The sequence below is a fragment of the Podarcis filfolensis genome (assembly GCF_964270895.1).
Source record: "Podarcis filfolensis genome assembly, chromosome: 14".
Classification (NCBI taxonomy): Eukaryota; Metazoa; Chordata; class Lepidosauria; order Squamata; family Lacertidae; genus Podarcis; species Podarcis filfolensis.
Window position 1 is genome coordinate 15,402,789 of NC_139616.1, and position 23,566 is coordinate 15,426,354.

General features: G+C 43.3%; 2 protein-coding genes across 6 annotated transcripts in view; one reads left to right on the top strand and one right to left on the bottom strand.

Annotated features, from left to right (window-relative positions):
• Positions 1–3,129: 3,129 nt before the first annotated feature.
• Positions 3,130–23,564, bottom strand: SAXO2 (stabilizer of axonemal microtubules 2). 5 transcript variants are annotated; one of them, XM_083586775.1, is made up of 5 exons: positions 23,461–23,559; positions 16,054–16,250; positions 10,922–11,101; positions 10,283–10,485; positions 3,130–9,398 (listed from the first exon to the last, which is right to left on the bottom strand). In XM_083586775.1, the coding sequence occupies exons 3-5, from the start codon at positions 10,942–10,944 to the stop codon at positions 8,407–8,409; spliced, it is 1,218 nt and encodes a 405-aa protein (XP_083442901.1). In that variant the 5' UTR covers positions 10,945–11,101; positions 16,054–16,250; positions 23,461–23,559; the 3' UTR covers positions 3,130–8,406. The 5 variants fall into 5 exon arrangements, with proteins under 5 accessions (XP_083442901.1, XP_083442902.1, XP_083442899.1 ...); XM_083586776.1 differs by having other exon boundaries at positions 16,054–16,247; positions 23,461–23,502; XM_083586774.1 differs by lacking the exon at positions 16,054–16,250 and having other exon boundaries at positions 6,377–6,517; positions 8,445–9,398; positions 23,461–23,564.
• Positions 21,315–23,566, top strand: part of EFL1 (elongation factor like GTPase 1) — a 66,958-nt gene continuing 64,706 nt past the window's right edge. The window contains exon 1 of the mRNA XM_083586283.1: positions 21,315–21,418. Coding sequence (XP_083442409.1) covers positions 21,379–21,418 — 40 coding nt within the window. The 5' untranslated portion in view covers positions 21,315–21,378. The remainder of the gene's footprint in view (positions 21,419–23,566) is intronic.

Here is a 23,566-nt window from a genome sequence, read left to right on the forward strand (position 1 = left end):
GCTGGGTTTTCCATTTTCTCTCCTCGACTCCTACCCACACCGGGCAATAGCTCTGTTGCAACTTAAGCATGGTGTTGGAAACATCAGTTTTAATGGGGTTGCAAGTGATTCATTGGCTATCAAGTAATGCTCCCTGCCTCATGAAGACAATTCGGGTTTAGCAATTGTTGACAACTATTCCAAAAATACTGAAATGCAGCAACAACTCATAGCTGCTTGTTGCCTTTCTGGTTTGATCCACATCAGTACAATTCTCAAAGTATATGGATTCAGCCATCTGTAGCTGTAATATTTTCCCCCAGAGGCTGCATTTCCTTAGCATTTGAGAAAAGGACATTGTCACAGGTCTTGTTTTATTGAGATTAGCTGTCGAACGTACCCCCATTTTGCTTTCCTTCCTTCATTTAAGCGCCTGCAGTAAAAGGCAATGTACCTGACATGATGGTTTTCAGACCTGCTATGGGATTGTTTTCTAATCGACGAGGCGTCATTTGGGGCAGGGGGGCGGGTTCCCCAAACGTCTGCTTCAGCCTTGCGGGAATGTGATCAAAGCCAGGGCATGATTCATTGAATGTGAAAACTGGATGCAAGAGGGTTTCTACATGGGAGCTTGGAATTTGCGTTCGGGGTCTGAGAAGTTTCCCCTTCTGCTTGGTCAGATGAGAAATGAGAGTGGTTCTCTGGGCCAAGGGTGCCTGTCAGGCTGGATTGCCCTTGAAGAAACCTTCTATATACTTTTCCAGTCATTGGAAAGAAAGAAAGAAAGAGGGGGGGGACCAAACAAAACAGAAAGAGCTGTTCTTCATTGAGACAGACATATGTTAAGTATCAGTTTCAATTTGTTTCCATTCATCCTGACTATCATACATTTAGTGATTGCATGCTAGTAAATTCGCAAAACTACAACCTCAAGTAGCTCTTTTCTGCCGTGCAAATTATGTGTGCAAAGCCTGCCAAGAAGCCAGTTTTTAATTCTCGAAAAAATACAAACAATATGGAAATATAAATAAATGCAGCCACATTTGAAATAATGTATACCATTCTGGCCTGCCCGTCTCAAAAAGGAAAATCTGGAGCTGGGAAAAGTACCATGGGGTGGGGAAGCACAAATGATCAAGAGGTCAAAATATTTTTCTTATGAAGGCTTAAAGGCCCTTAATTTAGAAAAGGGAGGGGGGGACGACAACTAAGGCTGCAGTCCTAACCCCACTGAACTGTGAGTAAGCCCCATTCAATCCCATAGGAATGACTTCTGAGTAGACAATATATTTATTGAGCTGCACTGTAAGAGGGACATGGCAGAAGAGAGCTAGGTAACTTGGTGGCATCCTGATGTTGCATTGCAACTCCCATCATTGGACACACTGGTTGTTGGTGGTGGGCACTGGAGTCCAACAACTGGGGAGGGGGGGCGGTACCACATTGCCTACCCACCACCCAAATGTTTATAAAATTAAGCGAAGTGGATAGACAGAAGGTTCACATGTCTTTCTCCCATAATATTAGAATTCAGAGTCTCCCAGTGAAATCGATTGACATTATTTTAGGACAGGAAAGAAGCACCGCATCACACAATGCAGAATTCACCCATGGAATTTGCGGCCCACTGGCTTATGTGAGGTGATAAAGCAAATTCACAGCACAAAGTGATTCGACAAAGTCATGGCAGAGGAGATGCATAATGGACCAGGAAAGGGGATGAGGGGAGTGCTTCCCCAGGACTGACATCACAGCTGATGGAGCTTCCTTGCTCTGGCAAATGAATAATGTGGCTTTCAGGATTGTGACAGATTGGCAGAGAGGGGGGTGAAAATCAAAGGCTGGGTACTTCTTTCCTTTCCTTTGTCAAGGTTCCTTCTTCACCCTAGCAGTTTAAATGGTGAAACTTTTTTTGCTTTTTTTTGTATTTCTGATGTAAGTTAAAGGTTGCATTTTGGCTGACTATAGATCTCTTTGTAAGCGCCAGCATCTTTTGCAAGTGAAACCTGTGCACTCAATATTAAGTGTCAATGAATTCAGTGTAGCTTACTTCTTTACAGTCCTGCCACGTGGCTGATTGGGGATGTAAACCTGGGTCTCCCCCATCAAATTACAACACGCTAACCTCTACCCCCCACCCCACCCCCTTTTTCTTGCTCACTGTTCTATGATTGTCATCTGACCCAAATCAATTTGGTATTATACTGCTCTTTGGGAGTTCCATATAATGAAGACAGCTGTCTGCATTTTGAGACTCTCCTTTGAGAGGTTAGGTGAGGAGGCTGTTGTGATGAGCTCCCTGTGGCGATCACACAGGGTCCCTGGACGTTTGACAGTCTATCGATCCCTGTGCCACCACTGTGCTCGCTTCCCCGCTGCCACCAACCCATTTCACTCGGGTACACACGGAGTCCAGACAGTTGTTAACATTAAACCAAATAAACAAGTTTATTTTATAAGCCTTAACAAGTTTATGGTTTCAGATAATTTTTCTTGTCAGTTTCTTTACCGGCCTATACCTTCTTAATAACTTCTAACTGATTATCCCAACTGTCTATCTGACTCCTTTTAACAGATTCACTCTCTCACATCAAACCACAGACTTATCCTCCCTCTCTCTTCTCTAACAGCCGACTGACTCCTTAACAACACTAACTCTAACTCTAACTCCTCCCCTTGGGTTCCCACTTGCCAATCACTTCACACTCATTTAACCCTTTCCTTATGACCCAGCATGATGTCACCTAGGAGGGCAAACGCCACACTCCCCTCACTTCAAAAATTTGCCATTGCACCACTGGTGCATGGAAAGCACTGTAGAACCTCCAGGCTCAGAGGCAGTGCACCATTGAATACGTGACACAGAGAAATGAACAACACGGATAGCCTGGTGCCTTTGTGCCCTGCTTGAATGTTTGCCAGGAGGTATCTGACTGGTCACTAAGCAGAATGCAAGATAAGAGGATAGCCTCCACCAGGGCTCTTTTGATACTGTTAAGCCTCTAGTAGAAAAAGAAAATGTTATTGCTGTTTTCAGTTTTAACTGGCTTGCTTTTTATTTGCAAGTCCTGTGCTCTTGCATAAATGCCCAAAGGCAAATTTGGTTGAACTGGGCCCTCTGCTGATGGGCCAGAAAAGAAACAGCAGAGATTTTGTCCAGAGGGTGTTAGAGGAAAAATTAATGCACCATGATTTTGGTTTTGCCTCACTGCTAATTAAACTCATGCTGCTGTACAGAAAACCCTTCACGTGGGTAACTGTGGCCTTTGCTGACAGCAAGAAAAGCGATATAGACCCACTCAGTGTAATGATATGGACGCTAAACACCTTGGGCCAATTAGCAGTCAGTAGAATCAAGAGGTAAAGTTTTTCCAGGTGGGAGAATTGCATATTTGAATGTTCAAAATGCTGGGGGGGGGGGGAGGACGGGGAAAACCCCTGCAGATAGTAGCCTGGTTTCCGCAACATGGTAGGCCAAACTTTTTTTAGCAGAACTTTTTTTACCAGAACTGCACAAACATGGTGGCTCTGAGAGAGGAGCTTGTAAGAAAAGGGTGAGCCTCTCTGTTTCGGTTTCTCTTATTTTTCCAAGTTCAGTTTTCCACATTTCTGCATTTGTTTAAAAAACCACCCTCATGAAAATTCATCAGTGTTTTAGTGCAGATTTCTTCCAACTGACACTTTTTCTGTTAATTTCAGTAATGTGTGCATTTTCATGGATTCTTTACCCCAGTGTGCTGTGTATTTTTTGTACACATTATTAAGCTGGAGACCTGCACTACAAAATTCAGAGAAGTGCAAGTTTTTAAGGATGGCTGTGTTAGTTTTACCACTTGATTCTACCCGCATAAACTGTCCGTTTTGACACATTGGTGTCAGCAGGAGTGCAGAGAGCCTGCACTTAACTTTAAAATGATTAACTTTGGCTGCCCAAGCTTTTTAAATCAGCCATGGGTCTTGTTTGTTTATACCATTTTTAAATTAAAACATGTAATATACTTTTGTATATATTTATTACCTGATCTAAAAGTGCAATATTTTTTGTACAGTGTGTAATAAAGATCTTGGAACTTTTTTTTACTGAAAAAGTTTACTGAAACTTACCAAATGTTTTTATTTTGTATTTAATATTTGTAAAGAATGAACTGCTAGCATCCCTGTTTTGCTAGTACTTTGGTTATAAATGCATGTCCTAGGGAAGCATAGCTGTGGGTGATGGTTGCAGCAGATGGATACGGTCCTCTGTAGCTGATTCCACTGTTGCTACATTAACCAAAGATGTCTAATATTATTTGTTCACTGGCTTAACTTTGGTATTCACAAAAATAAACACTCCTTTTGGCTATCCCAGTTGCTTTTACTATATGGAAACGGTTTGTCAGTAGCATTTTTCAGGTTCTTTATGCAGTGCATAGTTAAAACTATGGAATGTGCTCCCAACTTGGATGCATAGCTGTCAACTAACAGATTTGAAAATAAGGGACCAGCAGCCTTGAAAATAAGGGATCAGCAGCCAAAATAAGGGATTTTAGTCAGCCAGCTGAAATACGAAGTTAAAAGGGACCAGATAATTTGGGAGAGCAGCGCCGGTTTTTAGCCCTTTGTTTCCAGAGGTTGCTGCCCAAGACACCAGCCGATGAAACACTGCAATTAAATAACTACAAGCAGCAACTACTTTTCACGCAAAACGAAGTCCAAGCTACAAAGCTGCTGCTGCACTTCTGTATCTTTTCTCTCGTGCTCCATCTGCAGCTCTCAGTTCCATCAGGCGGGGTGGAGGGGGGGGGGAATAACGCCCGAAGTAAACCCGCAGATCAGACCATCTATGCTAGTCTACCACTACAAATCTATGAGAGAAGTGCTTGCGGTCCTTCCTCCGCTTTCCCCCTCTGTGGTTAGCCCTTGGAACACCTGCCTCCTCCTCCTCCTCTCTCTGAACTGCTTTCTCTATGGTTGCCCTCACTCTCCTCTCAAGGCTCCTCAGTCCCGGCAGGGAGGGGCTCCCCTGGCCAGCAGGGAGGAGAGGAGCTGCTTCCTTTGAAACCCGGGAAATTTAAGGGACATCATCAATAAGGGACAGTGGCGCTGGGATAAGGGAGTTTCCCGCCAAATAAGGGACGGTTGACAGCTATGCTTGGATGGCTTCAGAAGATTAGACAAATCAATGGAGGACAATGGTTAATGGTCATGATTGCTATACTCAGCTTCCACAGGCAGAAGCAGTAAAAGCTCCGAATATCAATTGCTAGAAATCACACGGGGAAGAGAGCTCTGGCGCTTAGGTCCTGCTTGCTGGCTTCCTCTGGGCACCTGGTTGGCCACTGTGAAAACAGGATGGTGGGATGAAATGGGCCATTGGCCTGATCTGGCAGGCTCTTCTTATGTCCTTGACAGGGTGGGCAGAGCAGGCAAGTACCCAAACCAGACATGAAATCCCATCCAGGGCAACATCATAGGAAGCCCCCTCAAAAGACTCCTTGTCAGCCAGTTCAGCTGCACAAATCCACATTTCTGGTCTGTTTCCTGCCTCTATTCTAACCGCTGAACTGGTTCTCTCATGCTCAGGCCCAGGGAGCTGAATGTGTTGAGCTGGCACCCTTGGCAAGTGTTTGAAGGAAAGTGAGGAAAAATAGAAGGAATATTAGAGTCTCTAGATCTGCAACACTCACTGATGTCGGGTGGAAAACTTAGCAAAATGGAATCTTCTCCAGATATTTTTGTAGCGCTTAATTTTTCTGCGGGAATTTTTGTGTTTTGTATGTTAGTAATAATTCATGAATAGCAACAGCAAATAAACATTGAGCAAGCTTGTCAGGTTCAAAGTTTTGTCATGCTAAATTAAATCACTCTGAAGGTAATCAGATTATTTTTTTCCTGATGCCAATTATCCCAGTTTTCAAATTCAAAATTTTCTGGAAAAGCCACACCGCTGGATTCAGCCCACTTACATGTGTAAATATCCACTTGATGTTATGGTTATCAAGTAAATAACATACTTGTGTGAACTAGCCATATGAAAAGAGGACCTGGAAAGAACAGGACTGAAGAGAGAAAAATGTTCTGGCTCTTTCACCTCCATCAGAGAATGAGATGACAATAGTTAAGAGCGTGTCTCCAGACTAGAGGCTCATGTGTCCATTTCAGATGGCAAAAGGAAAAAATATATATACAGTATCATAAGATCTGAAAAGCTCCACTCCTAGCCTACCGACAGTCTTAAACATACTTCGAGAAACGCAGTAGAAAGCTTTTGTTTTTAATTTGATCCCCCCCCCCCCAATTCTAGAGCATTAAATTTACATAGGATGAAGAAGTATCAGGCTCTAGCTCTCAGTTTGATCTGTGAGAATACCAAGAATACCATATGGGAGTGATACAAAACAAACATTCCCAGCAGTTCGGAGTTTTTCCTCTCCTTTTTTGGATGATTTATTGTGTTCTTTTGACACCATTCAGTTCTTGATCTCGATCTCTGAATTGGTGGTTTGGGGATACAGTTCGTGGGATTACATGACACTTCAATCATAAAATGGTTTTCCTAAAATAATGAGCACAAGGCAACACACAGGTAAGAAACAATCAGTGAGAATGAAAATGATGCGAAGCATTCACTGGAGCAATAGCTCAAAGTATTGGCACCAACCTTCCAACTTGAATTACAGGCCTATCAAAACTGAAATCATACTCTGAAATGCAATCTTATCATAAATTTAGTAATATACTTATGCCCAGGCATACGTGTGTATTAAGGTGAAATAGATTCAAATAATCTGGAAAAAGCTTCCCAACCCAGTCCCAAATCCAATTGAAGTTACTCATTGTTACGACTATTATCTTATGCACTTTTACTTGGAAATAAGCCCCACTGAGCATAATGGGACTTGTTACTGAATACAAACATCCCTAGAATTCTACTGCACCTCCCACTGATACCACAAAACAAGTTAACAACAAGGGCTGGTAGCCATTAACACCATCTGCTCAATGCAGCAGTAAGAGTACCTGATGTAATAAAGAGGACTTAGATGAATATCACCACCCCAATGTCTACCCCAACCCCACTTTGCCACCCTCTGCATTCCAGGAGCACAGAGCCAGGAACCACATGGTGCCATTGTTTCATAAAAATTGGTGGCACCTAACATTCCAGATCTGTTCTTGTGAGGGCAGTGCCATCTGCCTGTAAATTTGATTCTTTTATTGTGAGCCACTTTGAGGACCATTACAGCTGAAAAGCAGTATACAGGCAACTCCCCATTTGCGTGCGTTTGGGATGCGCACGGCCACTGATGCACATGCCGTTTTCGACACCGGAAGGCTGGCAGGGCGGGCTTTCCTGTGTCCCGCCGGTGTGCGCAGTACCTCGGAACGCAAAATCCCGCACAAATGGGGAGCTGCCTATACAAATATGGTAAAATAAATATATTGAAGCCCTATGTTTTCCAATGGGACATAGTTTGAGCTGGATTGGTTTTATATATTGGCGTACAATACATGATGCCAACAGTCCCAGACTATCCTTTGTTGAGGTGTGCAGCAAAAAATATGTCCACATGTGGCTAAACATCTTAATACTAAATTCTACCAATGTGGTTTTGCAGGGCCAGGTAATACATGCTGAAATGTCTTGAAAATCCAAAGTGGAAGTTCTTATTGTCCTAGCAAGCCTCCATAATTTAAACACACACACACATATGGAGGTAGCCCAAACAGCATCCAACTAATCTGTCCTGGTATGGGACGACTGCATATTCCTGCATTGTTGGGGATTGGACGAAATGATTCTCAGGGTCATTTCCAATTCTATGATTCTATTACAATAAACATGTTGAACTAGTGCAAAATGTGTTTTGTGATGCTACTTGGTGCAGCAGCAAACTGTAATCTTTAGCATCTGCCTTATACAGAACGAGACTGTTGACCTGGCTAGCCAAACCATTTTGTCTGAAGCTGGTAGGGGTTCTCCAAGGTCTGGGGAAGAGCTATATCTCAGTCCTGCACTGTAAGATCCTTCAAAAAGAAACACCAAGAATTCAACTTGGAACCTTCACATTCTGCTTGTTAGCTGCAACCCCTTTGAACATATTTTAAGGAAGCGAGCCGGGACAATTTTGTTTGCTGTATGTAAGAACAGTGCACAGTCCTATTCAGGTAATCGTATTAAAATGCATCATCAAAATATTGCCAGAAAATCACCCATCTTGTTAACATGAACAGTTGTCTTGTAATACAGTTGAAGAAAAGAGATTCCACAGAAATATTGACACAAATTTTACTTATATAAACTTGTAAAAATTAGTTCTCAGATCACTCCAAAAAAATCTTATAATCAGTAGGCTTATTTAGAATGGTTAGAGCTAATGTAATACTCTGACCACTGCATGATAATTTTCGGAACACTTTTGTGCAAACTATTAGAATTAGGAGTTAGGATACAACTGCTATTTCTTTTGGAAGATGATTACCATTTGCATGAGCTATCTTACTGACGTCTGGTGAAACTCTGCGGAAGAATTTGTGACCATGAGAATCAGTGTTGACAAAGACATATCCTGGAGGGGATGGATAGGTTGCTGGGCAGACCTCTTGTTTCTTTGGCGTATATTCTGTACGGTACAAGGTTTCATCTGTAAAAGGTGCTGAACTAGATAGGGCCATCTTTGAAGGTTTGCAGCTCTGAGTCAGGACTATGTTGTGTGGTCTATAGTGAGCTCTGAAGGTTGTCATGCCATCAAACTTCCCAGAGGCCTTTGGAATATCCTGGGACTTCTTGACAATTTCTGGCCGATGGGTATCCCAAGCTTGAAAGGCATCTCTCATTGTTGTATTCCCTTGAAAGGGGGCATTATTTCTTCTGCTCCTTTCTACTGGTCTCATGAGGACAGCTGGATTGATGTCGTGTGGAATATAAGCAAGGTGGCTCGTGGTGGTCAACTCCATGTTGCCTGTGGGTGGAACATACTCTTTTGCTTTGTGAACTTCAGGCAAGGAAATGGCCCACGGTTGAAAACGATCGCGGAATTCTGTGGTTCCATCAAAAAGAGCCTTCACCTCCACTTTAGAGGGTTCAGGCTTGAAGCTTTTTGGAAGTTCGCCAACAAGCCCTCTAAAATCACAGCGGTGTGTTGTGGTGTCTACAAAGGGTTGGCTATTGGGCTTGTATTCTTCTTTTGACACCTTCAGTTGTGGCTCCAGCTGATGAGGAACGTAATCGCTGCGATGACTTGTAACACTGGTAAAAGGCTGATCTGAAAGCTTGGTCACAACAGTGGGCTTAAAGCTTTTTCGGAGGGAGATTTCCCTCGGGAAAAAGGAATCTTGAAATGTGGTGCTGTTCCCAAACTTTTCAGTGGGAAGTTGGTAGGCGTTCTCCACTTTGTTGGTCTCCCTTCTTTGAACTTCCCAGGCCCTATAGTCAGCTTTAAGACAAAAACAGCATTAAGCTAACAAATTTTACTATGGTGGTTAATTTTTGATAGCCTTGGCCTCAGCATAGATTGGTTGCAGTCTGTTTGAGTGGTGTGTCACCCTGCCAACATACTTAGGGCACCTATAGGCATGTATTTGATTGCCTTCAACCACTCTGGGCCAGAAATTGCTAAGTAAAGGAATACCCATGCTACCTGTTTCAGTTTTAAATAATGGTATGGCTTCCCTCAATAAATTATAAGGATTATTAGCTGGTGAAGGTGCTGAGAATTCTGTATTAGATATCTCTACTGCAGGTGTGAGGGACTGAATCTGGTTAGGGAGCCAGTGCCTTAATTCTCCATCCTTTGTGGGCCAACTTTGAAAAGGTGAACAGGGTCCTTTGAAGTCAGTTTGTAGGTGTGGTTTGGATTGGACAAAGTGGGGCTCGCTGGCTGTAATAGCAGCAATCAGCTTGGCTGCAGTTCTCAATGGGGAACTTCTTAGTGCAGCTAATCCCAGTGGGGCTGGATTAGAGTCTAGTGTCACCAAGATACATGGACAGGCACAACAGCATCTCCCAAAGCAAAGGGAATGGTTTAAGGCTAGCCAATCCTAAGCAATGGATAGTTAGCGCCACTGAACTCAATGAGTAAACTCGTTTAGGACTCTCTTTTTGCCTTAGCCAAAGCAGGATATTAAGCTTTTGCCTCCAAAGCCCATGGATGATGCCGACAGTGTGCATTTTATTAGACTTAACAAGAAACAGACTCCCTCATTTCACCTGAACAGCATCACAGCAGCCAAGTCCACCATCACCTCTCCAGCATGGCCATATGGCATGCCGCCACTCTGCCCATCGCTTCACTTTGTGAAAAGTGCTGTGTATTATTACCTCGGTAAGTAGGTATGGTATTCACTTTGCCTTCTCTCTTGTATTTCCTCTCTACAGGCTTTACTATTATCACGGGGTTTATTTTGTGAGCATTATAATCTCTTCTGTAAGTGGTTCCCATGTCCATCTCTCCAGTTACTGGTTTGCACTCCGCTGGAACACGAACAGGCCGATTTGCAACATCGTATGGAAGGTAGTCAGACCTGGAAGTGGGGGGAAGCATAAAGCACTGGATTTAAATAGCCAACATCTATGAATATAACTAAAAATACTGAGCTTACAGTATTAAAAAAAAAAAAACCCCAAACTATTTGAAAGCTATTGTGGCTGTTGGTGCCCATTTAGGGCTACAACATTTGGAGCAATTAAAATGGCGGTCATGATTAATGCTGCTGAATTATTTTAAATAAAAAAAATGTATATTATTTCCATTTCAGGGACCTAGGAAAACTAGATATTGTCAGCTGTGATTTCTTAAATCAAGCAACAGCCCTAATAATGGTATTGGTCAAATTTTTCACCACTCAGTTTTTCATCAAAATGCTTCCCCTAAGCAAAATCTGACTAATCCCTCCCTCTGTCTTCTCCCTGTGATGCCTTGGTAGCCCCAAAGTCTATCCAGCACTGAAAAATATTTACTTGAACGTTGTGATGCCTTCCATTTTCCCTCCGTGCGTGTGATACTCATGCTTGGGCTTGAGGCTCTGGGCAGGAGGGATATTGCCATAGAGAGGATATTTGTCCACGTATTCCGTTATGAGGGTCGACTCCCCTACACGGTCATAAATCCTGGTGGGATTATGAGGGCAACGATGGCGCCTGGGATTTAATAACAACAGCAAAGATAAATGAAGGAAATAATGGTCAACCAATTCAAGCGGTCGGAGTTGAGACTACTCCCTGAAGCTCTTTTAAGCAAGAAGTGCCCTGCTGTTCTGCACACATTGCCTGTCTCACATTTAGTGCAGAATAGCCATGCGACTTTTTACAGGGCATCCTCACAATACTGTCATCCAGTCACTGTCACAATGAATTTTTCCTTGCAGTTCTTCCTCTTCTTAACTCTCAGACCTCACAAAGCCCAACTTTTCCCCCCTGAAGAATGGAAGAGTGTTTTTAAAAGGGCAGCATTTTAATGTGGGCAATGGGCTGTGACGTATCAGAAAAGTGCACGCTAATGATAACCTTTGCAACTGTTGCCATTTCATGACCCTGTTTATTTTAATCCTTTAATGCCAAAATGCTTTCCCAACTCGATATTCATGAAAAAGAGGGATGGTGCTGTAAAACCAGTCTGTTAGGGTGTTCTGCTCCCACCCCCATTAAATCATTAAAGGATACCTTTCTGGTCACTGCCATTAACCACATTACTAAGACAAGCCTTCGCCTCGTCATTACAAAAATGCATTATTAGGGTGTTATAGCGCTATAAAAATACTGCAGAGAAAGCATTCAAACACTGCTTAAAAGATCAATTAAAAATAATAAACAAGTTCATAAAAAGGTGCCCAGCACCAGAATCAGAGCGCATGTGTGCCAAGCCTCAAAAGGCCCCGCCCACAGGGATTATGCCCCGCCCACAAGTGTTGATGAGACGTAGTGGGATGTGCATGTAAAGAAGTGCAATCATATAGTGCAAAAAGTCACACTTGTGGCTTACAACAGAAGCATAATGAGGGAATAGGACTCAAGAGCCCCTTGTCTGGAAGCAACCAATGTAAAGATAGAGAGTATTTGGTTGGTCTAACTTTGAGCAGCTCTCCAAGATATCGGGCAGAGGCCCTTTCCAGCCCTGAGATTTTTATTTCTTTTTAATGGATTTGAACCTAGAATATTTGGTGTGCTGCATATGCCCTGCCCTGAGCTATGGCCCCACTAAAGTGGGATGTTGTCTAAGCGACGTCACTCTTAGCTCCACTTTGAGACTACGCTCCTGCTGCAAACCCACCTCTCTCTCCATCCCACCAACCTTCTTTCTCTCCTTCTTCACTTTTTCTACTGGTATTCCTGGGGGTTTACGACTGTGGGTGCTAATGGGGGACAGCACTTGTGGATCTCCTGGAAGTATATTTAATGTGTCCCACTCTACCAACGTCTCTTTTAGCATCATATTCTTGGATGCGATCCTCATAGGTGTGTGTAGGGGGAAGCAAATAAAGTACAGGGGTTTCTTTGTCATCGGTGCCAAACAGCATCTCATGTATAAGAAAATAGAAATGTTAACTGAAAGCGAATTGTAACTAAACTGAAGTTTGTAAAAAAGAAAAGTTTTTACAAGAATAACAAGCACAACCAAAGGCCCAGAAGAGCAAGGCATGTGCCAATTACCGGATAAAAATAGCTTCCAGTCTCTCAGTGGAGCAAACCTGGTTTAGCTGACTGTGGACTTTATTGAGGTTTATTTGACATTCCTGTGTTCCTCAATGAAGGTTTGGCTGCTTCCACCAAAGCGGGTTGCATCGTTGATATTTGCTGCTGGTGACATCTCTTCATGCGGGACCAGAATGTAACACTTTGTGTTACCAACATGATCCTGCCCTCCCAAGAATTATCTTCCCATGCCCTAATGTTTGTCCCTGAGGGTCACTCGAGAGCAACTGAACTGCAGCCATTCCCATCTTTACTACTGCTACTTATTTCTGTTAGGTGATTTGTGGACAGGCTTTGTGTTCTGTTGTTGAGCTCAGAGCTGAGCTACGGACCACGGGCAGTTCTGTGGTCATCTTCCCCAACACACCTATACTGAACACATTGGAAGATGGCTGCTGCTCACCGGCCTTGCTCCTTGCATGTTTGGAGGAAGATGAGAATGGAGCCTCTACACATGGACAGCTGTTTTCCCAGGGCAGCCAGGTTTCCTGATCCACGTATATGGCACCTACACAGTAGGGCACTTTCAAGCATCCTCCCCTTTGCTCAGTCCTGCCCTAAATCCTAATGACTGGGCTTGCTTTTTCCTCTTCTTCCTCCCTGTCCCCTTTCCTTTTGTGTCATGTCTCTAAGAGTGTGGACCTGACAGCAGGGACTGTCTTATCATTTATATTTATAGACTGCACTGGGAGCCATTTTCAGCTGAAAGTAGGATGGCCAACAGCAACAATATAGATGTACACATGTAGAGTCCCGTTCTCACATCTTCCTCTAAAATTTGGAGGTCTGGAATTTGGAGGTCCAGAATTTGACCTTATTGACTCTAAAAAACGCCAATGACCTACCTTGCCTTCAGGTGGTATAATTTAAGGTAGCCTTATAGACTGCAGTGAAAACATACTAACAGATACAAAAAAAGAGAGAGAGGCTGCTGGTGGGTTTTTCTCAGGCCCCAAGATTCCTCCAAAACATTTCCCACCAGCCAAATAAAGATTTATTATAAAAAGCCACAATGCCCACAAGGACTTGAGTTCCATGACAGTTTCTCTGATAACAAAATATATTCCTCACTAAAGCTTTTATTTGCCACCTTAAATGCTGCTATGTTTATGAAAATAATGCATCTATTAGGATGGTAGTATTTTGGACAGGTTTCTGCTTCTCCAATGACCTCAGTTCCCTAATACTGACAAGCAGAAAAACTCCTAGGAGGATTTAGCACAATTTATGGCTACCCAAACCTCTCCCATGGAAATTCAACAGAGCTTCTAAAAAGAGAAATGACAGGAATAAGATTAACCTGTCAGCAACTATTTACTCTTCTGTAGGGGGGAATATAAATGACTCATCAGAGCAGGTCGAGTCCTTGGTATTTCTTCTCTTGAAAAACTGCTGGATAGATTACAAACGGTATTCCTTTCCATTAAACCTTGAAATATTAGCACTATTATCAGGAGTACTGTACAGTTTGACAGTTTGACGTTAAAGCTGACATCCCTTTCAATCAGTTCCTTGGCCAGCAGCTAGAACCAACTAGAGCAGGGGGGTAAGGGGGGGACAAGGATCAATGAAGTCTTCCCCTGAGCTATTTCCTGGTCTCTTGGCGGGAGGTTGGAGCTACTTTACTTGTTAATCACCTTTTTTTACCCCACATATCCCACCAAGGAACTCAGGGCAGGGTACAAGGTCCCCCCCCCTTTATCCTAGCAGAGAGTGAGCTTGAGGCCAAGTGGGGATTTAAATGTGGGTCTCAATACTACTTTGTACCATTAGGGTAGCCACCTGTGTTGTATCGCTTCTGGTCCTGCCTGCCATAATGAAGGCAGCCCCCCTTTTCCTAGGCTGAAGGGGAAATGGTGAGGATCTGCGACATGTTTTACTAGTGAGACAGAATGGTTTCTAGCACACTGTTGCATGTTCTGAGACATCGAAGCAAGGGATGGAGAGATAAGATCTCAGAGAATCTTCGAGATTCAGTTCCGCCCCAAGCCACGATGGGAGAAAACAACAGCTGGTAAGTGAAAGAGACATCATCATACATGGACAGAAGGAATCTCCATGACATAACAGTTTTCACATGCAGGGCAGAATAAAGTTAATAGTTTGAGTTCCTCACTCAAAGCTTTATAAATTTATATATCATAACATCACGAATGGAATTCATTATGTAGCAGTTGACTAAGGGATTATTATTATAACTGAAATGTAACCGACATGAATTAAGTTCATGGAACACAGTGATATAATATTGGAAATGAACCCAAACCACCATGCGGGGAGCCACTTCAACTAAAGTGTATTAATTGGAAGTTGATTGGCATACTGATAATTGTATAATTTGGGAATTAATTGTTATTCATATAATTTGGCTAATATTGGGGGTATATTGGAAAACTATTTTTTTTAAAAAATGCATGTGCTAATTTATATGCATAGAAACTATTTGCAACTTCAAGCCCCCTCCTGCTCTCCCTTCTGAGGGCTCTTTATCTTTGGGCCAGGCAGCTCTTTGAATGGATGAGAGCTAGAGGACTGTCCCCTGTAAAGCAGGCCACCCTGGTTTGTTTGTTTATTTATTTATTGGTAATATTTCTTACTCTTCCCCCTAAGGGACCCAGGGCAGGTTATGACATTAGAGTAAAGGTAAAGGTAAAAGTACCCCTGACCATTAGGCCCAGTTGCAGATGACTGGGGTTGCACGCTCATCTCACTCTATAGGCCAAGGGAGCCAGCGTTTGTCCACAGACAGCTTCCAGGTCATGTTGCCAGCATGACTAAGCCACTTCTGGCGAACCAGAAAGTGCACAGAAACGCTGTTTACCTTCCTGCCAGAGCGGTACCTATTTATCTACTTGCACTCTGATGTGCTTTCAAACTGCTAGGTTGGCAGGAGCTGGGACTGAGCAATGGGAGCTCACCCCGTCAGGGGATTCAAACTGCTGACCTTCTGATCAGCAAGTCCTAGGCTCTGTGGTTTAGACCACAGCGCTACCCGCGTCCCGACATTAGAGTATGCAACGGCAAAACCAGATAAAAACCAGGTTCTGGGCTTTATTTATAAGGCTGTCTCTCTGCCGCTAGGCAGTGGGAAAGAAGGCGGCTTCCGAAGCCTGTGATTAATAGCTTTGAGAAGGCAGGACAAAGCCAGTTCTTTAGGCCATTTCTCTTTGCCTTCATGGAGCAGTCACTTCGCAACCCTGACGCAAACATCGGATGAAGCCCAGAGGCTCCTGGCCCAATAGGCCAAGTGGCCTTTCAGATACAGGAATGCATTTTGTGGCCTTTGGATCTTGACAGCTCACCTGTCCCCATGTTTGCCTACAATCACGTTCAAGGAGACATTTTCAAAAGTTTACTATGTACCTATGAGTTGAAATATTCTGCAGTCAAAATGGTCTCACCTCCTTTTCTCCTCGCTTGTCCTTCTGCAGTTGTCATGGTTTGCTTTATTGTTAGAGAGCCGATGGATTGTGACATCAGAAGGAAGGCATCATCTCTCTACTTCCACTCCTGTTCTCTTTCTTTCTCTCTCTCTCTAATCTCCTCTTCCTCCTCCTCTTGCTGTCTTTCACTTTTACACTCTCTGGCAAACCTTCTTCTGAAAGCAGTTTGTTTTTTAAGTCTAAATCTCATTTTAAGATTGAACTTCTAAAATCCCATTTCCCACCAACTGTCTTAACGTTTTGGAGCCATTTGAAAGTGATAACGTAACTCGCCATGCTTCATCTTATTGCAATAATCATCTGTAAATTAGGACACCAGTATAAAAGGATAAGACTTCCCACGAAAAAACACATCTTACTGCCATGTGTGAATAGTATTTAAGGTGTGTAAAATAAAATTACTCTTTTTTTGCACTAATGAAACAAGGCTGAAACCATTCATTTGGTTGCTTGTGATGCATGAAAATCTCACTGAAGTGACAAGGTAAACAGCATTTGTACTGTGAAACAAAACTGATTTTTCAAACTGTTGTCTGGGGTGCAAGTGAACTAGTAACAATTTCCTGCAGATTAGCATTAGATTAACTTTTGGGAGCTAATTTGCAAGGTTGTGTTAATGAATTATATTAAGTAAGGATAGACCAGGTGTGGGGAATTTCTGGCCCTTCAGATGTTGCTGAGCTACATGAACCCCAGGAAGCATAGGATGATTAATTCCAGTGGCGTAGCGTGGGTTGTCAGCACCCGGGGCAAGGCAAGTAATTTGTGCCCCCTAACCCGTGGATTTGCGCCCCCTAACCCGTGGATTTGCGCCCCCTAACCCTAACCCCCAGATGTTGCGCCCGGTGCGGCTGGCCCCCCTGCACCCCCCATGCTACGCCACTGATTAATTCAGCAATGTTTGGAGGGACAGAGGTTCCCATATAGCTGTGATAGATCCTCCATTCTTTACACAGGGGAATTATTTATATAGACTCTTGACACTGTGTTTTATTTTCCTCTTAAAGTGTGACTTGGGTAGTTCACTTGAGCCATTCTCGCTGCTGCCACCTTCCTGCTAATGTTCCCTAACTGAGGTATATGTTTGGGTTGCAACGTAGTACTATTAAAAGGCTGGTGGGTAGTTGGTCCTGAGAGCAAAGCCTTGGACTAGCTGGTCTTTCGTTCCATCGCACTCTCTGAATATCTGTGCTGAATTTATTATCATCTCTTTTTTAAACCATACGTGTGAGGCACTGTGACCTTTCTGCCACAATGCCAATGGTTACTACTGCTACTACTAGTAGCAATTCTTACATACGCCATCAGCATAGGTCAAAGGATTTAATTTGCCTTGCTCCTCTAGTCCCAAAGGTCCTCCTCAGACATTTATCCAATATTCAGCGCCTACACACACCAGCAAGCCCTCATTGTGAATGGCCCAAACTCCTTCCCCGAAGTCTGGGCCAATTTAGAAAATCATCAAGCTTTCCTAAAACGCTGCTCAGATCATCTAGCTGCAAAAGTGTATGTGGAATGGGGGTTTTTTCTCCTTGAAAAAGAAATCAACAAGTCTTCTTGACATGCTAGCTTCCTATGCGTAAGTTATTTTGTTTGTTTGTTTGTTTTTGCATGTCCTGACTCCTGTCTAGTACAGTGGTACCTCGGGTTACATACGCTTCAGGTTACAGACTCTGCTCACCCAGAAATAGAACCTCGGGTTAAGAACTTTGTTTCAGGATGAGAACAGAAATCGTGCTCTGGCGGCGTGGCAGCAGCGGGAGGCCCCATTAGCTAAAGTGGTGCTTCAGGTTAAGAACAGTTTCAGGTTAAGAACGGACCTCCAGAACGAATTAAGTACTTAACCCAAGGTACCACTGTACATGCAAAGGCTCTTACTTATAAGAAAGATAGCTTTAGTCAGGCAAGTAATGGTACAGGCTTGACATGCTCAGGAATCACGATTCAGGATTTAGGAGCAGGACAAGATTGTGACACAGATGTCCCTACAATTCCCCCCACCCCTTCCACCAGCTTTTTAAAATGATGCATGCTCACTCATGCTGTATGGGAATGTCAAGATTGCAAGCATGCCCTCCATCGGGTGCACGGATCTGCTCCCATCTGCGAAGGTGGTGACTGATTCTAGGTGACAAGGCTGAAACCTCCTGTTCAGCCTCCATGGAGGCTGTCCGCAAGAAGGACAGAGGCGAGGGCCGGCATCCCTGCTCCGGCCTCCAAAATGACTGAGGCCAAGGCGTAAAGGGAAAATCCATGATAGTTAATGGGATTGCCAAATACCAAAAGAAAACAGCAAATGCTGGGGCTGAGAGCTGGGACAGGGGAAACCCCTAGGAGCATCTATCTAGAATCTGTTGGGTATCGGACACCTTTGCTGGTCCAGCAAGCAATTCTTATGTTCCTAAGGAGACCCCACTTATAGACATCTCTCTGCAGGGGCATTATATTTTTTCCTGAACAGTGGGAAAGGGGCAAAATGTAGAGCAATGTGACTGTGATAGGCGTATGACTAATAGAAGCTAGCAAATACTAAAAGGAGACAAATGAAGGAGTTATATATTCTGTGTTCCCATTTATGAACAAACATGGCTCGTGGATATTGACTGTGAGTCTAGCTATTGCTTGGATAGTTCAGTGTTTCTGAAGGCAAAAAAAGCATGTCTAATTGACATTTGTATTGTAAAGGCACTCTAGTTCTTGGCTGTGCATATAAGGAAGAGTTATTCTTTTAAGCACTAGTTCTGCAACTCATAAGGGATTAAAAAAAAACACGCACAAAATAAATTAAGTGTTTACATCTTATTATGGAAACATCCTATGCTCAGCTGTAATTGATACCTGGTTCAGGTTCAGAATGTATCATTTCAAACCAGGCAGCACATATTTATATTCCTAAGAGAGCTGTAAGGGATCCAACACTTATTTTGCACAAATGCAGTTACAGGAACATTTTTGTGGTTTTAAAAAACAACCTGCCTCTGAAATTTCCTTCTGCAAACTTTGGCCATGCCTTGCACCCTGCAAACAAACTGGCTGCCTTTACTGCTCACAAAAAGCTTTTTTAAAAAAAGTTGTGTAATTATATCCTAGATTACATTTTAATATCTGGTCATGTACTGTACTAGAATAACAGACTGTCATGATTGTCTGCATGATTAACAGAGTACCGTGTCCCTTAATTTGTGAAAACTGAAAAGGCATACATCACAAACTTGTATACTATGTTTTATTTGATGCTCCATGCCATATCTTTCCTACAAAAAATTATGGGAATTAAAGTTGGGAAAGTGTATTGAGTCTTTATTACAGATTCATAGACTCAACACAAAACTTTAATTCCAAATGTTCTCAGGGAAGAAGGAAGGGTGTTAAGCTAGTTCAACAGTACAATTCTATACAAGTTTACTTAGAAATAAGTCCCACTGAGTTCAATGGGGTTTGCTTCCAAGCCAATGTGCATGGGTTTGTAGCCTAAGTCTATAATGTGGATATGCTTAGGCAATAAAATGATAGGAGCACAGGGTATATATGTGCCACACACATGTATGCTTTTGGTTTGTGGTGAACTGCTGAACTAAATCACCATTATGCAAAGAAAGCATCAACAAACGGTGAAGGAGTAATTTGCCACGGAGAAAAGAAAATCTAGATGCCTTACACCTTCATCAGTTTCCAAGTAAATGCTAGTGTTTATCATATGAAAGAATACAGTCCTCTTAGCGCTGACACATTATCCTGTGAATGTCAATGTCCCCAACTGTGCTAAATAATTATAATGTTTGGGGATTAGGGCAGAAGTAGAGTCTCTGTGTAGAAGCAAAAGAACAAGCCACCTATATATTTTCCTGTTGTTTCTTTTCCTCTTGGTAACCCTAATGTGTGTATGGCTTAACTCCCCAGGTAACAAGATCCAAGCGACAAGTCCTCCCATTGAAACCTGCAGTGCTGTTGCAAAAGCAAAGCAAATTCAGTTCGCTGCCTACATCAATATCTGCTTGAGAGTTTATTGACCACAAAATTGTTGGCAATGTACATTTTGTAAACCATTTGTTTGTAGGCATGTTTCATAGGGCCTTTGTTCTGTGGTGTTTCATTGCAGAACTTGGAAACAGCTTTGTTTGGCTTGAAGCTCCTTTGCCTCCTCCAGTGTCATGTCATCCAAAGTTTAGATTGGCCAGGATCCAAAGGGCTGCTTAGGCTCGCACTTCGAAACTGTAAAAGCTTCCCTCCCTCTCTTTGAGCAGCTGATGCCCAAACTGCTTTCAAAAGTGTTCATCTGTTTCAAAAACAGCTAGCCATGTGGCTTGAAGGCTAGTGTCAAGAGAAACACAAGCCCTTTGGGCTCAAGAAGAAAGTTTCAAGAGACTTGTCTCCTGCTGGCTCCTAGCTAAGTCCTAAGCCACTATCCACTGGAAGGATCAACTTACCTCAAAATGAAAACACAAATATTGTTCATAAAACTGTGTAGATTGTACCTGAGGTGGCTCAAGAGGGGGCTTACAAATATTTCTTTTTCTTGGAGCCAGTTGAAGTGGTATAGATGCCAGTACAACAGAGAAGTTTGTAACCACTTGAGGAATTCATAGCATATGTTCCATTTAAGCGCAGGATTCAATCACTTCCCCAGTAACAGCCACATTTCTGAGGTTGTTCGCAATATACTACACATCTTTGTTATTCCAGAAATGGCCCTAATCCAGATATGCCTCTTGGCTGAGAAATGTATAAATGGAGTTTTGAGTTCCATGGAACACTAGTGGGCTAAGATATACGTACTTTGTGTGTGTAAAATGCAAGGCATGCTTCATTCATACACACCAGAAGGCTCACATTTGGAACATGTAAGAGTGCAACTGAATAGCTAGATGTGATGTTAAATTGCAAATTTGCATTTAAAATTTAAGAATAAGAATAATAATTTTATTATTTGTACCCCGCCCATCTGATTGGGTTGCACCAGCCACTCTGGGTGGCTTCCAGCATATTTACTTTTAAAAAATGCAAATAGAATTGGCGTCCATGAGGGATTTTCTTGCAATGCAAAGAGCACTTTCAGAGAAAGGAATTTTATCAGAAACACAGAAGGGGAGGAAAGGGCAAATTTCCCCCACCCACATGCCTATAATAACCAGTCCCCAACACAGCATGTGCTATTTGTATTTGTATGCACCTGTTAAAGGCAGAAATACATTTAATGTCATGTCTAGGTTAGCTCATCAAAGCTGGCTGCTGTTATTTCTAGACCTACCTCCTGAGCAAAAGGAAGCAAGCTTAGAGTGAGTGATGACTCAGAAAGAGATGCAACAGGCAGCCTCCTCTAAGGGTGAGTAATTTTGCTCCATCTGCTCAGAAGTGTCTATGTCAACCAATTACACTAGATGCAAGAGATATACCATTCCAGCAGTGGGAGGAGCCCTGGCCAAAATGGTAGAAAAAACGCAGATGCCTTTTCCAGGGATTATTACTGTTGTATACTCATCAAAGCCACATGGCACACATGCTGTTTTCTCATAGCATTCAAGCATGTCCTGACACATCATTTGGAATTTGCTGAACCATATGGAACAGGTACTGCCAGATCCTTGAGAGGGACAGTAAATCACCCCATCTGCTATTATTCTGCGTTGCCAGTACCAGTTGTACCCTGGCCGAGGACATGGTTCCCTGATGTATTTTGAGACCTCTCATCAGGTGCTCACACTTCATGTGCTTGTGGTGGGAAACACTTATGTGCCAGTGAAAAATATGGTTGCTACCTAAGGCCATACATACGTTATGAGTGCCAGTTTCCTCAGATACATACACAAGAGCATTGATGCTTAAAGATGTGCAAGCTTATGTGGGTTGTGCCCACACGCTGAGTAAAGTTTGACGTGAAGAAACAGAAGTGTTTCCAATAGCTATTGTAATGCATGGAGCTGTCCTGTGGAGTCCCTCTTAGTGGATCTTCAATGTTGCTGTTTCTTTTAACTTGCTCTTTCTCTAAGGAGCTGAGAGTGGCAGACATGGTCACCTCCTCACTCTTTTATCCCCACAACAACCCTGTAGGACAGATTAAGCTGCAAAATTAAAGCAACTAGCTCCAGGCATGCTTCATGTCTGAGTTGGGCTTTGAACTCCTTAGTGCACCACCCTCTGAAAACAACACTGTTTTCAGATATTAGTTAGGACTATTGGCAAGGAAGCCAATGTGGTACCCTGCAGAAGTTGAGGATTACAACTCCCATCATCCATGAACATTATCTATGCTGGCTGGGTTCATGGGTGTTGCAGCCCACTATCATCTGGAGGACACATACACCGACTACCCCAGACTATCAATTCTTCAGGCTACAATTTCCCACTGAAGCTTCCTGGGAAGACTGCCACATACCCTGCTTATTGAGCATTCACCCTGATTTGTTTGTGGGGAGACTGAACAACATTGTATCAAGTGTTCTCTCACACTTTACACTGCATCTCCCCCCCCAAAAAATCACTTTCTTTATTGCAAAAATCCAACCTTTCAACGATGTTTGTTTATTTGTTTTGCAAGAGCTCCAAATCAGCATTAATAGCGCACCCTCAAATTGCTCTTGTGTGATTGAAACCCACCTGAAAACCGTGATAATCTGGACACAGCCTGGGTGACTTTGGGCTACTTACGCTCTCTCAACCTTACGCCCATTTTCTCCTCATGTGAGTTTTGCAAGGTAGGGTAACTCCCCTCCCACCCACATCAAAACCACTCAGAGCAACGGGAGGAAGGAAAGGACATATAAGAAGTTCATTGTTAGGATCATTATTGGGAACACAGAAGGCTGGCTTGTACTGACTCTGATTAACAGCCCAACTAATTCAGTGTTGTATATACATTCACTGACAGCAGACTTGGATTTTAGACAGGTGCCTTTCCCAGCCCAGCCTAGAGAGGCAGGGGCTGGATCTGGGACTCTGCCTACCTGCAAAGCTTGACAAAAAGTTATTCCATCTTTATCGCCCCAGGAGCTCATTATTCTCTGTGTCCCCAGTCGCGGTCCACTTTTTACACTCACAACAACCCTGTGAGGTAGGTCCCACGGAGATATAGTGACAGGCCCACGTTCAGGGCTGTGGTTGGGGATGTGTCAGTGTGTGTGTGTGCATTAATTTGAACCCCATTTCTCCCCTTAGCCCAGGGGCACGCTAAGTGCAAATAGACGCGCCTCGCTCGGTTTCCCGCGCACACCCGTGTAGGGCACGCGTCACGTGTGAAGGGACCGCGAGGGAGCCCAGTCGCAAGAGTGGAGGGTCTGTGACCCTTTTATGGGGGGGGTTAACTCCGTGGGTATGACGTCATGCTGCCCCGCCACCCCTCGGGCCCCCCCCATCTGGAAACTGCCTTACCCGCAGGTGCAAATCTGGCACAGGCACTGAGGAGCCTTCATCCTCCCGTTCTCGGCGGCTCCTTCGCTCTTCTACCTCTTCCTCCTCCTCTGCCGGGTAACTAGGG

Coding starts and splice junctions, on each gene's coding strand:
- SAXO2 (XM_083586773.1), bottom strand. CDS start 23,501: ATGAAGGCTCCTCAGTGCCTGTGCCAGATTTGCACCTGCGG. Junction 11,102..23,460: donor TGCCAGATTTGCACCTGCGG/GTAAGGCAGTTT, acceptor ATTAAATCCCAG/GCGCCATCGTTGCCCTCATA. Junction 10,486..10,921: donor GAAGGCATCACAACGTTCAA/GTAAATATTTTT, acceptor CCCCACTTCCAG/GTCTGACTACCTTCCATACG.